This window comes from Monodelphis domestica, chromosome 4 (assembly GCF_027887165.1).
Source record: "Monodelphis domestica isolate mMonDom1 chromosome 4, mMonDom1.pri, whole genome shotgun sequence".
Lineage (NCBI taxonomy): Eukaryota > Metazoa > Chordata > Mammalia > Didelphimorphia > Didelphidae > Monodelphis > Monodelphis domestica.
The window spans coordinates 15,090,368-15,105,442 of NC_077230.1; the positions used below are offsets into that span (position 1 = coordinate 15,090,368).

General features: G+C 36.4%; 1 protein-coding gene across 1 annotated transcript in view; it reads right to left on the bottom strand.

Annotated features, from left to right (window-relative positions):
* Positions 1-773: 773 nt before the first annotated feature.
* Positions 774-15,075, bottom strand: part of HUNK (hormonally up-regulated Neu-associated kinase) — a 135,997-nt gene continuing 121,695 nt past the window's right edge. The window contains exons 9-10 of the mRNA XM_007493294.3: positions 9,714-9,894; positions 774-6,030 (exon numbers count right to left, since the gene is read on the bottom strand). Of these exons, the coding sequence (XP_007493356.1) occupies positions 5,363-6,030; positions 9,714-9,894 (849 nt within the window). The 3' untranslated portion in view covers positions 774-5,362. The remainder of the gene's footprint in view (positions 6,031-9,713; positions 9,895-15,075) is intronic.

Genomic DNA, 15,075 nt, shown 5'->3' on the forward strand with positions numbered 1-15,075 from the left:
GCTACTTTTCTACCACTGGGTTTTATTCCATCAGTCCCTCATGACCTTTTCACCTTTTTTTGGACTTCAGGAACGGAGAAGAGATCTATCTGCTCAGATAGCTCTCTGTTCCCATCCCCAAAGTTCCAGAACAATCTCCTGTCACTAATTCACAGATTCACCCAAGAAATCCCTCCTCAGATCACTAAACTTAAGGAAAAAAAATAAAATCTCAACTTCATATTGATTGTGAAAAAGTGTGTCATTTTGAAAACATTAAGTACTATACACACGTGACCTATTATCAATTATCATTAATATGGCACCTAAGTAAAAAAACCCCACAAAACAAATCCTTTGTTCTTATCAGGCTGTGCCGGGTACATCTCTGAACTATAAGATTGTAAGTTCTTCGATGGTAGAAACTATGTTGTTAACTTTCATTGCTGTATCCTCCGACTCTCTTAATATCGGCCAGATAGCAGAAATTCTAATAAATGTTTGTCGAGCTGAATTGAACAGACTTTTTTCTTGGTTGGGATGAAGGAGAAATCTGGAATGAGGACAATATCTCGGGAAGAAAATACTTTAGAGCTTCATTAAAAGCAACGAGTAAAATTTTTGAGGAGAATTTTACAGGTCCATAAGTCAGTGGATTGAGAGGAGAACTTTTATGTTGCCAATAACACCAAAATGTGCAATTTTTCGTGTTTTTTTTTTGTTTTGCTTTTTTTAAGAAAGCAAATTGTGAAAGATGCAGATGGAGGAAAGAAAAATATGTATTTCACAAAGACTTTGAAAAAGTACATACATTTAATGATAGTGACATAAATACAGTCCTTACTAATGAACAAATCACAGAGCTAAAATTGCAATTTTCTTGTATTTCATACAATTACATTTCAGTAATTTTCTTAATACAATGAAAAATTGAGTCCAGGTGTAGACAGATAGAATACAACTGTTGGTGAAGCAAGTCACATTGGTATATTCACCAAGTGGTTTGGATAGGAGAATCAAATGGTCTACAGGAATATAATAAAAGGAAAGATTTGATGTTTATTCTTTCCTTCAGTGACTTATATTTGCCACGAACCCACAAAAAATACAGTTGTAGCTCCCTCTGCTCAATGCCACCACTTTTCATGGCGTTCACAATAAACCCAAGTTCAAATGAAGTTATCATTTGTAACTGTCCATTACTCAGGAATCTGGGCTTGTTTCTGAACTATGTATGGAATGTTCTTATTCTGACAACACCACACAGGTTTTTAAGAACGAGGATAAAAAAGTATAACTACTAGGTATTTAAGGGAAAAAAAGAATTCACAGAATTTACCATCACACACATTGCGAACATAAAAAAGTAATAGAAAGGCAGTATGGGGTAGTGGAGAAAGATCTGGACTCAGGAGACCTGTGTTTCCCACTGGCCTCTAACACTCTTTCACACTAGCTGTGGAATCTTAGACTAGTCATTTAAACGCTCAGTCTCCTTTTCCTTGATGTGAAATGGGGTTAATACTTGCTAGTCTTGTTTTGCAAGATTATCCTGAGCAAAGAAAGCACTTTGTAAATCTTAGAATCCTTGCTGATGTTGAGTTGCTTTTCAGCCACATCCAATTCTTCGTGGCAATTTTCTTGGCAAAGACATTGGAATGGTTTTCCATTTCTTTCTCCAGCTCATTTTATAAAGGAGGAAAATGAGGCAAAGAGAGCTCAGTGACTTGCCCAAGGCTACACAGTTAGTTTGTTTCTGAGGCCAGATTTGAACTCAGGGAGGTGAGTTTTCCTAGGTCTAGACCCAGCACCCTTTATCTACTGTAACTTCTAGCTGCTCTCTTGGAATCCTATATAATTATGGTTATTAGTTAGAAATAGCCGGGAAAGTTTCTTCACTGATTTAGAAACACTCCACGTCAGATGGAAGAATATTATTATTGTGTTTTGTTGTTATTGACAATGTGGTCCCCAAGCCAGGAAAATGGGTTCAAGTCTACCTCTGACTAAGTTACTTAAACTCTCAGTGACAGAGGCAACTTTCTAAGATAACAGCTTCCAAAGCATATGCTTCTCTGAAATGGTAAAGGCAGCTTCATCAACCAGAATTCCTTTTATCAATTTCCCTATTATTAACTTTGCCATTTCTTCTTTAAAAAAATAATTATTCCAACTTGGAAGTTCTGGGGATTGATTTGGCTTTGTATATCAGAAATAACAAAAACGAGAATATAATTCCCCCTCCCTGAAATATTGGGGACAGAATAGTGAGACTATCACCTCCCTTTTGGTTACTATGCCTTTTAAAAAATAGCCTCACATACATTTTCGGCTGCCATGCCACACTATCTCAGTTGAGCTTGCACTCTTATGAATTCCCCATATCCTTTACATTTGAACTGCTGTGTGGCCATAATTCCCCGAACCTAGATTTGTGAAGTGACTTTTTGGAGCCCTGAAGCAGAACTTTACATTTATCCCTATTATATTTTAACTTATAAGTTTTGGTCTGTTAAAGATTCTTCTTGATCCAGATTCTGTCAAAAAATATGTTAACTATCCTTCTCAGCTTCAAGTCACCTGAACAATTTAATAAATGAGTATATTAGAGGGACTCACAAGAGAGAAGAAAGCAGTTTACGCTTTTATTACTGAAACGTCTATCTGACTGCTAGAAGTATGGGGAGTGATAGTGGACAGACTATTTCAAGAGTCTAAGGAATCAATAAAATGCCAAATATTTCTATAGCTTGGTCACATATTTGCTATGAACTCATGGAACCCTTATAATCTTTCTGTGCCTCATTTCTATCATCTGTACTATGTGAAAAATATGAAGAACTCACTACTTCACAGATTTATTAAGTGGCCAAATTACAGTGACAAGAAATGAGAACTATGCCCATGACTATTGCCCATTGAAAGTATTAAAGAAATACAGTCAATTTGTTTGTAGGGACTATTTGCCTGTTTACTAAAAGGAGATGAGGTCACTGACTTGTTTTCAGCTGAGTACAATATATTCACAGATGGGAATCTGGCTCATGATTACATTATTTAATAGACTTTCCCTGTGCCCGAGACCCATCTCGCCAAGTTATCCGGCACCTGTGTTAAGCTAATTATGTTTGTGTTCCAACTCTGCTCACTACACTTTGATTACCACTTGTTTTCCCCAAAGGGTTGGGGTCCATTCAGGATTCCATGAAGCATCCGTGAAAGCAGTGGCTAAAAGTAGAAAGCAGCTAACGCAAGGCACTCCAGCTGGAAATGATCAGGTACAACTAACATAGATCTAGCCCAGACAGAGTCATCAATGTACACAGCTTTGGTTCAATCTTTTAAAACCCTCAGCAACTTTGTGGGGGGAAAAGAGAACTCAAACTTATTCTCTTCCTGCCCTCCTGACTTCACCTGCCTCCTCCCATCCAAAGCAGCATGGCGGAGGAGAAGAGGCACGGTTGTTGTCAGGTAAATTTGTTTTCATTGTTCATAACAGATACATTTGTTCTTCGATGTGCTACCCTCCTTGGCAGTCTAGAAATAAACTTGTTTAACTTTCTGGCTATAAGAATTCCACTTTAATGGCTCCTAAAAAGGAAGCAACTGTAAGTGTCTGAGAAACATTCTAGGATGTTCCAATCTAGCTTGTTAAAAGATCGGTGTGTTAGAATGCACAAACACAGGAGATCAACTCCCCATCCCAACTCCAGTCCCAACCCCTGCAAACCACATGCCATCCATGCACATCAAGTGGCTAGACGAGGGCCATAACTGGTCTACTCTGTGCCAGACACTTTTCAAAACAACCCTGGGACTTGCTCAGGGTCACACAGCTGTTACGGGTTTAAGGTCAAATTTGAACTCAGATCTTTCTGACTCCAGACCCAGTGTTCTATCATCTGTTGCTCCACTTAGTTGCCTAACCAAAAGCAGACTAGATTCCAGCTCTCTTCCCTACTGCCCATATGGCTTACAGCCTCTCAGTTTCTTCTTTTGTCAAATGAAGCCGCTGGAAAGGTCCCTTCCATCTCTAGGATGATGAGAGCCTCTAGCAACCTTCTTCAAGTTTCCAATGAAACCATGAGTAGAAAAAGGTTTTGGCTTACCAAACAACTTCTAAAATAGCCACGCTATTTGTGTTCAGTAGCTCACGATGAAAATGTCCTTTGTGAAAGAATGATTTTGCTATTTTGGAAGTTGAGGTGGGGAGAGGATAGGTGAACAGTGATAGGAATACAAGTCCCCCCCCCACTTCACCCCCCCTCCCATGAAAACATTAAAAAATACACATAAGAGAGCAGAAGGGATTTTAGAAAGGGACACAGACAACACAAACAGGACGGTTCTGTCACTACCATGTTAAACACAAAACACAAACTGTACTAAGAGAAGTTCACAGTTACATGTCCAGTCCTGTTCTATGTATATGTTTGCTGCTATTGTTGGTTTGTAGTAAATTTTAAAGGAAAAAGAAATGATTCACCCATTAACTGGTCTCATCAAGCCCCCAAACAAACAACAATAACAGAAACCTTTGGCAAAACCTTGCTCCAGAGAGCAGAGTTCCTGTCTTCTTTTTCTCATCTGAATTGTTGGAATCCAGTTCATTCTCAGTCCAGTAGCCCTTTCTCTGGGGAGGTGGCTCTGCCTTGTGTCTGTGGCTCAACAGCACATCAAGGTTGCCTGGATCTAAATTTTGACATCCCGTGTCAATAAACCAGAGCATCGAGCTCTGGCTCTTATCTTATTGGAATGCCGCGACATCGTCACTCCATTGCAAAAGCAAGGACCACTTCACTGAAAATAGAAAGCTTTGTGAATCAGATTCTTCTGCCAACTGAATGCTCTTTGGATAGAACTATTTTACCCAGGATATGGTATATAATAGAACAAAAGGATTCCATTCATAAACACATAGCTTGTTGGCAGTGTTTATAAAACACAAAATTAAGGAGAAATCTATGATCTGCTTAATTTGATACACAGAATCATATCAATACCCAGAAGTTCATACTCTCAATGGGGAACGTGATGGAGAAAGGGTTTAATCATCTAGATAGGTAATTGCTTATCAAATTCTCCACTCCCCCCCCCCCAAGAAATAATTTTGTTTCTAATGTTCAGAGAAATAGATATCACTGTGTAGGCTTCAAAGACCCTGATGAACGTCAACTCTGGTTTGTTTGTTTGTTTTTTTTTAAACAGAAAATATAGCGAGAGCTTATCTATATCTTATGTCATAAAGTGAGCCTGTGAAAGATGATCAATAGCAGATTCCCCAGATCTAACACTCTGGCAGATGTGCAGAGCTATGTAGCAATCCTTTTTCCCTTTGAGGTACAACATTCCAATCCCAAGAGCCACTAGAACTTGACCTAAATTAACATTGGCCTTTCATACTGTCATTGGTATCAAATGAAATGTTTCCTGGATTAATCTGATGTAGTTGAGGCAACCTGACCTCTAGAGGCTTGTCAGTGGAGGACTGAATAGTCTGATTTCTCTTTCTCAACATTTGTCCAACTCCCATCATGGGAAACCTGCCTCTACTTTTCACACAATTTGGACTCCCCAGAGGATGTGCAGTGCTATTAGAAGGAACTGCCGGAGGGGAACACATGCTCTCTTCCCTTGAAGGGCTATTTTTTTCTTCATAGGCAAAAGAGGCTGGAGTAGAATGGGTAGGAGCTTTGCTAGGGGAGATGCTCCCCAATGGTAAAACTGGCGATAATGTCCTCTCATTAGAGTTTCTTCGTAAAATGTTCACTGGGGAATTCAAAATCCTATAGTGATGAGTTGGAGAAAGCAATTCTATTTGGTCCTCTCGATCGACAGATTCAAAGGACCGTACAACATCTAGGATTAAATGAGCGTCCTTTGACTGGATCCCCAGGCTTGCAGGTTCTGGCTGATGAAGCTCCTGTTTCTTCATAATTCTCGGGGTCCTGGGGTGCTGAATTTCAAGATATTCCAAAGAGCAGGAAGCAATACATCCAGTCTTGGCTCCTGTAGCAGCTTCATGAAAGGGGCTAAGGCCACGAAATGATTCTGCAATTGAGAAAAGCTAATTATAGAAAACGCGTTAAGTGTCTGGTTCCTTTTCCTGACTTCAACAGGAAAATTAAAGACAGGAGGAAAATAAAGATCTAACTTTTTTTTCTTTTTTAGACATTATAAATTAGTAGTCAATAAAAATGTATTTCCACATGCAAAGGCTAGAAAAATAAGATTGTACAAGAAACCATGTATCGATTATATAGTTTAATAGATACACACTTTAATATATAGCTTATTTATCATAATAATTGTTATAATAAATTTTTTGGTTTTTATATATATAGCATTTTTACTATATATAGAAATATATAGAATATTGCCTTGTTTCCCCTATTCTCTTCTGTGTATTTTTTTTTTAAATCCTTACCTTTGGTCTTAGTATCTATTCTAAGACAGAAGAGCAGCAACAGTGGTAGTTAGGGTTAACCGATTTGCCCAGGGTCACATCGCTAGGAAATGTCGTGAGGCCAAATTTGAAATAAAATCCTCTTGGATCCAGACATGATGTTCTACCCATTGTGCTGCCCAATTTTGGGGGTATTTTAAAAATGCATTACTCTTTCTTTCTTCTTTCTCTTTCATTACCATTACTTGATCCCCCCAAGTCCACGTCCCTAAATCCTCCCAAATAAAAGACTTCCCTTTAACAAATGGAGTCAAACAAAACCAAATTTATGTTGTGCCTATATTCAATCACTTCTCAGAAGAGGTAGAAGGCGTGCTTCATCTTGAGTCTTCTGGGATTGTCATGATTACAAACCCCTTAATGTATAATAAATAAATGGCTTAAAATCCATTTTTGCTAGCATTTAATTAGGCAAAATAGTGCCTAATAATTTCCTTTGTTTTCTCTTCATCTGTTGTGAGTTCTACTTTTTCATCTGTGAAATTAACAATTTGGCTTTTCTTTCATCTTTATTTTAAGCTGGATTAGCAAATGGTATGCCTATTAGTTTTTTTTTTTTAATAAAAAACCTCACACAAGAGAATAGTGAAAATAAAAACAGTAAAATGAGATAAGTAGGGAAACTATATTTTATTTAAATGTACTATGGAAAATTAAATAATTGTGTATGTATGAATATACCCAAAATGAAGTACACAAATATTTAAAGGAAAATCAAATTGATTTTCAGGGGGAAGTAGACAAAGTCATTTTGGAGAATCTTTCATTTGTCTTTTCCTTATTTGGCCATATTTAAGCAAGATATAGGCACAAAAAAGTTACTGTAATAGTTTCCTGGCAATTATTCAATGGGAAAGGAATTAAAAGGAGTATACATATTTCAGGTTTGCATAGCACTATTTACATAAAAAATATAGAATAATCAAACGCATCCAGTATTAATCATAAAACAAAATCATAATCAATAAGGGTACTTTAAAGAACAAAAGGCCTAAATGGATATAAAAGAGCATGTGAGTCAAAAAACAAATGATAGATATGATAGAAAATTTTATCAAAGAAAATGTTTATATGTATGCCTCCACACACACACATATTTTTTAATTTTTAAACCCTTACTTTCCATCTTAGAATCAATACTGTGTATTGGTTCTAAGGCAGAAGAGCAGTAAGGGCTAGTGACTTGTCCAGCGTCCCACAGCTAGGAAATATTTGAGGACAGATTTGAACCTAGTACTTCCTGTCTTAAGATCTAGCGCATCGCTCAATCCACTGAGCCACCTTGATGCCCTCACCAAAGAAAAGTATCATGAACATAAGAAAACTTGTGAAATGTAGCCAAAGAAGTTCTAATGGTAAAAGCTATATCTCAAAACATTAACAAACAAAAGAGAAAAGCTATAAAAACCCACAAATAAAAATAACAATTTTGAAAGGCAATAAAATTGAAAAAAATTTATTTATAAATTAAACTTTTTGAATTTTGAAGAATGAGTTTTTATGGAGACTAATAAAGAAGAAAAATCATTAACTAATTTTATTTTTAAAAAAGAGAATACCAAAAAAATCACCATTATAGAAAATATGTAAAAAGAAAAATCATAACCAATAAAAAGGAAATAAAAGGAATATTTAGAAATCATTTTGGCCAATTACAGGCCAACAAAATGGATAACTTAACAAACTCATATTTATAAAAGTATAAAATATCTGAAGAAGACATCAAGTCACTTAATCTAAGTGACCTGTATTATATAGAATGAATTAAATTTTGAGTTTTTTCAATTGGGAATTCCAATGAAATCAGTGGTGTAGTACCTATCCTTATCACTATGAAACAGATAAGAAATAGAGAAAAGGGACTTGTGTGTACAATAATATTTAAAGCAGCACTTTTTATTGTGGTAAATAATTGGAAACGAAATGGGTGCCCATCAATTGGGAACAGCTGAACAAAATTATTATAATATGAATGCAATGGAAATGAGGAATATGAAAAATTCAGATACACAGAAGGACATGTATGAATTGATGAATAATGAAGGAAGCAGAACCAGGAGAAAAAACGTATGCATTTGACTATGCTGACAGACCTTTGATTATAGAAACCATCAATCTGGGTTTCAAGAGATAGAGAATGAAACTTATCTTGAAAGTTAATGGACTAAAGGAATGGCTATGCATTTTCAGATACAGTCACTATATTGATGTGTTTTGCTTAACTATCCATATCTGGGGGGCAGCTGGGTGGCTCAGTGGATTGAGAGCCAGGCCTAGAGATGGGAGGTCCTAGGTTCAAATCTGGCCTCAGACACTTCCCAGTTGTGTGACCCTGGGCAAGTCACTTGACCCCCATTGCCTAACCCTTGCCACTCTTCTGCCTTGGAGCCAATACACAGTATTGACTCCAAGACGGAAGGTAAGGGTTTAAAAAAAAAAAAAACTATCCATATCTGGCACAAAGAAGGGCTTTTCCTTGGTGGGGAAGGGAGGAAGATGTTTTGGTGGCAGTGAGAAAATGAAAAACAAAATATCAAAAAAGCATCTTAAAAGTTAAAATAAATTAAATGAGATAAAGATAAAATAAACAATATTAAAAAAATAACCTTAAAGTAGTATGTTGCCTATTATTAATGTCAAATTCCTGTTTGAAATCTGTGTTGGGAAAGAAAGAGGGAAGACCCACAAATTTGCTTTTGATAAAAAAAAAATAGATTCAAGTTCATTTCGTAACATGATCCATTTCTACTTTTTTCTTCCAAAATGTATTGTAGGTATAAATGGCTTGCCTTAATGGTCCAGCGTAGGCAGCTGCCTAAGTGGTGTGATATGGGGAGTGATTTAGGGGCCCTGGCAAGTCTCCCAGCTGAAAAACATCTCCTTTGTAGCCCAGTCGCCTTGTTCCCAACACCCCATGCTCATTCCTGCCTCTTTGCTTTTGATCATGCTGTTTCTTTACTGAAGGCTCTCCTCCCTAATCCTTCAAGTCCTGCCTCCCCATGAAGCCTCTTACTTCTCCAGCCCACACAGATATCTCCCTTCTTTGACCTTCTGTTGTACATATAATTGGTAACACAGCTAGACATGTACTTGTTCTCTGTTTTATGTGCCTTAACCTTGTCTCTTCAATAAGACTTTACATTTTGAAGGTAGGAACCAGGTATTAAACTTCTACATCTTAGCAGGACCAAGGACAACACCGGGCATGTGGAAGGCATTCCATAAATACATCTAGGTTGATTGATGAAGTAAATTACATTTGACTAACCTTTTTCCGGGAAATTAGACTTGGTAGCTTTCTGGTCCTTTCTGGCTTTTGTGTTTTGAATCTGTGTGATGAGACAAGCAGAAGGCTGCTGCTTGTAGGAAGTCAGGTACTTATCTAGTGTTTTTGGAAATGGTCGATGAAGAAAATCTCCTTTCTTCTCTTGCTCTTTAAGCTTTTTGTCCTTCAAATCGAGAGAAAAAAACACACAGAAAATCAATCTGATTCCTTTTTTAAAACACAAATTAGAAATGTTGGACCATCCCACTATGTGTTGTATTTAAAGAAAGGAAAAGAAGTCACAGTTAATCCAGGGAATTAAATGTTCATTGAAATTCCGCTAGCCTGTGCTCCTAGAAGGATTCGATGTCTTCTGGATCCTTTGAACCATGCTGTTTCAAGGAATTCCATCCAAAGGCAAGGTCATTCCTGTAAGGTCATTTATTCTGGGTCACACGGATTGAAGGACGTATAAATCTGGGCCATCATCAATCTACCATCTGCCTTGAAAGTGATACCCGGAGGTTTCTGTTCATAGCATTTCCTTGCAAGGGCAGCACTAAATTTAAAAGCTTCTAATTTATTTTAAGCCAATATGCATTGAGGAGAGTCAAGGAAGTGAGCAGCAGATTTATGGCTACAAATGAGTTGCTCGGTAATATTCTGAAGAGGAGAATTTGGTTTGGGTAGAAAGGGTGGACTTTTCTACTCACTATTCTTATGAGTATATCATTGATATACTTAACCCCATGGATATATTGAAGGGGGAGGGATACACATTTGCCTTTAAATTTAGGAATCTCCAATTCCATGGCCTATCAGAGCCATTTTTAGGGGATTCTGTGCACTTAAAATGAGTAGCTTTGGCTGGGGAGAAGAAAGTTTGGACAAAGAGGGCTTTCCCTTTCTCCCAAAAGAACAAGGACAGATTGGATTCTTCTGAAATTCTACTTGTTGGGCTTGGCTTCAGGCATCACCCATCACCCTCCACCTGGTAGTGAAGGGAAGGAACCGTCTTTTGTCTTTTTTGTATCCCTTACTATCACTTCGCACAATGACTAGCATGTATAGGAGGCACTTAATAGGTGTTTATTCTCCCTTTCCTCCCTGATTCTTTTGGGGTAGAAGTTTATTATTGTTTTGCTAGCAGTTGGCTATTTATTAGCAAATGCTCCCCAAACACGTTTTTTGCCATCTTCTTTTTTCCATGTTGGTTAAGCAAAACCAGTGAATTTAAATCACCTTAAATAAAATAAAGTATCAAATGTTTTCATCTATCCAATAGCATAGCAAGTCATACCTTGCTACAACAACTAGTTTGTTTTAGTTGATAGTCTAGGACACGGGGGCCTTTGCTTTTCTACCAAGTTTAAGAAAATAGGTTAAATGCCTATGAGACTATGCCTGGTTATCAGGACAAAGTTAGTCCTTGACCTGTTTAAATTCTTGTGTATTTAGATTATCTCCATACAGCTCTTTATACTCTTGAAAATTAAAGACTAAAAAATAAAGATTGATCTTATTATTTATTTATTTAATGTATATATATATATATATATATATTTTTTTTTTTTTAAACCTTACCTTCCATCTTGGAGCCAATACTGTGTATTGACTCCAAGGCAGAAGAGTGGTAAGGGCTAGGCAATGGGGGTTAAGTGACTTGCCCAGGGTCACTGATCTTATTATTTAGAGAAAGATGACTTTGGAATCCTACTGACTACAGTGAAAGAACAATTTTAAAGGATTATAGTAGGAAGAATTGAGCATAGGGGAAAAGAGTTGTTAGGGATATAAAACCTTTGCTGCTTTTCTAAAGTTTGTGAGAGTAAATTGTCACCTGAGTTCTTTGTTCTATAAAATGAAGGGGATTATACACTTTTGACCAGTAAGACCAAAGTATTGCTTCTCTGTTCTTCCATCTCCATTATCTCCTCCTCTCTTTCTTTCCTTCAAATGGTCTATTCACTCTCTTCTTCATCCTCTTGCCGAACAATTAAAAGAACCCACTGTTTAGAAATTCATCTTCCAACTCAGAGGATACAATAGGTCGGTCTTTTCCAGGAATAGAAAGACCACAAATTCTAGGATTCCTCAGTTGAGGAGTTCGACCCTTACCCTACTAGCAAGTCACCCAGTGGGAGATCTATCTGAATAGACTTACACATACTAACTGGAATAAAGATGATTGTTAATGGAAACTGAATTGAAATTGCTAGAACTTTTTATTATTGTTATTAAAAGGAAACATTCTTCCTGACCTTAAATTCTTTTTGTAATATTTAAAATTCAATTGGCAGTCACATACCCGACCTCACAAAAGGATTCTGATTTTTATATTTTTGCCTTAAATTTAAAAGCACTTGCAATTTTTATTGACATCATTCTAAAGCTTTTCTAGGAAATATGTTCTTGTACTTTCATAGTTCCTTCCTAATAAAAAATTTTCAAGGCATTTTGAAAATAAGTTGAATCTCATTATTTCCATTTTGTATGTGAAACTTATTTAAAGGAAGATATTGTAAGTGGCTCACATAAAATCATCCAGTGGTAAAGTCAGAAGCTGGATCCAAAGCATAGATTCTATGCAATGCCTACCCTCTACTTTCTAGCAGGTGATGACCATGGGTATGGAATGTGACTTATGATGCTAGTTGTTGGTTTTGCTTTGCCATAGGGAAAAAGAACAACAACTAATATTATAGAAAACTTTTAAAGTTTGCAAGGCACACAAATATCTCATTTGATCCTCACACAATGCCTTCAAGGTAGATAAAGGCAATGCAGAAAAATGGAAAGTGCTGGATTTAACAGTTTCAAATTCTAGCTCAACACTTATTATCTATGGGACTAAGTCATTTGACCTCCTTGAGCCTTGAGTTTTGCCATATATTGCTGAGGGGCTTCAACTAGGAGAATTTTGATATTTTAGTCCTTGTTTGATATTTAAATATGAATTACACTTATTATTGCCCCCATTTTACAGGTTAGGAGACCAAGACTTTCAGCACTCTCTACTCTATTTTTTTAAATCTTGATCTCCCTATCTCCCTGGTAGTCGCAGGCCAGGATGACTCCTACCACGATCCACATAAATACTTAAACATACTCCATTTCCCCCAAATTATACATTTTGTCTCTTCTTTGGTGGCAACCTACTCCCTGCTCTGAATATATTGGGATGAGAAGATGTCAATGCAACTTGAAGAAAACTAAAGAAATCAAAGTCAAGATTTCTGGTCCACAGGAGGTTTCCTATTCTTGACCCTAGATTACATGATTAGAATAATCTCCCAAAGAAGTATATCTTTAGGGGAAAGACCATTGAGAATGTCTAAGAGTAGCCATGGCATAAAAGCCCAAGAATAAAAGATCAGAACCAGAGATTTGGTCTTTTTTCACTTCCATTAAGTTGTTCTTGATGCCCCAAAAGGGATCCATCCTGTTTTCTAGGCTGTCTTAAGTCATTGTCAGCATAGTTTAAAGAATCTTTTCTCTATTTTGTTCTGCCACTTTTTAAGGATGTATCTCTATGCTTGTTAGGAAAAACTGACAAAGAAAAGCTCCTCACAAATAACTTTCCCTTTGCTTGGCCTATTATTGGCCTTTTCTGAAAAAGTCACTCAATGTTGGTAGAAGGTCTTTGGTTCTTCCATCATTCAGTTTACTGAAAAGTGGATCAAAACTTCCTTTGTATTCATGAGCACTAAAATAATCAATACCAATTCTTGAGGATTGATCAATCAGTTCAAGCAATAACAAACTAAACAATAACCCAAAATGGAAATAAAATGACAGAAAAAATTATTTATAAAGGAGGTAGATTTAAATTCATCCTAGCTTAAAATATATTTTTGACTATTCTTAGCATATTTAGAAGCCCAGTTTATTGACTGCTTTCCTCCACTACATATCCCTGAATAACCATTAAACTTTCAGAATTTCAAAAACGAAGAGGCAAAGAGCAAATAGAAATGATAGGTTTGAAAGTTTAAAATGTACAACAGACTAAAACAAGAGACAATTGTCTAATGAAAGAGAAGAAAGGTCTCCCAAGGTGTCTCTCTACTGATTAATAAAATCATTTGTCAACCCAAGAGAAATAGATGCCAGGGAGAAGACAAGTTAATTATTAACCTATAAAGTCTAAAGCCAATACCAAGAATTTTGGCTGTCTAGGAATGCATTCAAGTAAATTCCTTGATCTCTGCACATTAACATATTATGCTTATATTTTAGCCTGAAGAAGGATAAGGAAATGAACAAGCATTAGGGAAAGAAATCCAGCAAAATGAACATATAATATGAATTAAAAGATTGCAAAGAGCTATCAACAGAAGGAAAAAAAAAATATTTTAAAAACTGATTTCAATTCTGGCCCAAGAAATAAAGCAGGACCTAGCATATGGTATATCAAATTACAAAATAAACACTAAAGAAAAATCAGAGGATGTGATATCAGTAAAGAAAGATCTGGTATCTTTAAAGAGAAAGAAAGCTATTATTGATAACAAGAAATGAGAGCAACTGAGAGCAGAATGACAAATAAGAGAGAAATGACAGAATCTTACAAAATGTTGGAAGAATGTTGTTTTATAGAACTAAATGGGTTTACTAGAGAATGTTACTTTTGGCTAGCATGTGAACGGGCCATTCACAAAAAGATATCACATTTTGAAGCATAAAGGATTCAGAAACAAATACAGAAACAGAGATTTTAAAACTGAACATTAATGCTATTAGAATAGTACTCTATTAAGGAAATGTTAAAGGAAGATCCAAGTCTAAATGAAGACTAAAGCAATTGGCCTAGGAATGATCTTGTTAATATAATGTGCAAAAATGTTTTTAGAAACACTTTTGCTATAGTAAAGACCTGGAAACAAATTGAGTGTCCATCAATTAGGGAATAGCTGAATATATTATATAAATGTGATGAAATATTTTCATGCCATGAAAAATGATAAACAGGATGGATTCTGAGAAAGTTTAGAAGATTTGTATGAACAGAGTTAAGTGACCAGATCTAGGTAGATAATTTGCTCAGGGATCACAATAATGCAATGCAGGAAAACAATTTTGAAAGATTTTAAAGCTCTGATGCTTAAAGCAGTAAGCAGCCACAACCTCAGAAGAATGATAATAAAAAAATGCCTTCCGCTGTGTGGCAGAGGGGTGACTGAATTGTGCATCTGCTAACATATTAACTCATTTTACTTGATAAGCTTAATAGTTTCACGGGAATTAGCGTGTAGTGATAGTAATGCCAAACTCCCCCCTCCCCAAAAAAGGAGGCAATGAAATGTTAACACACAAAAAAGAGAACTTCAGAAGGATACAGAGTCAAGCAGGGCAGGACTGGAGT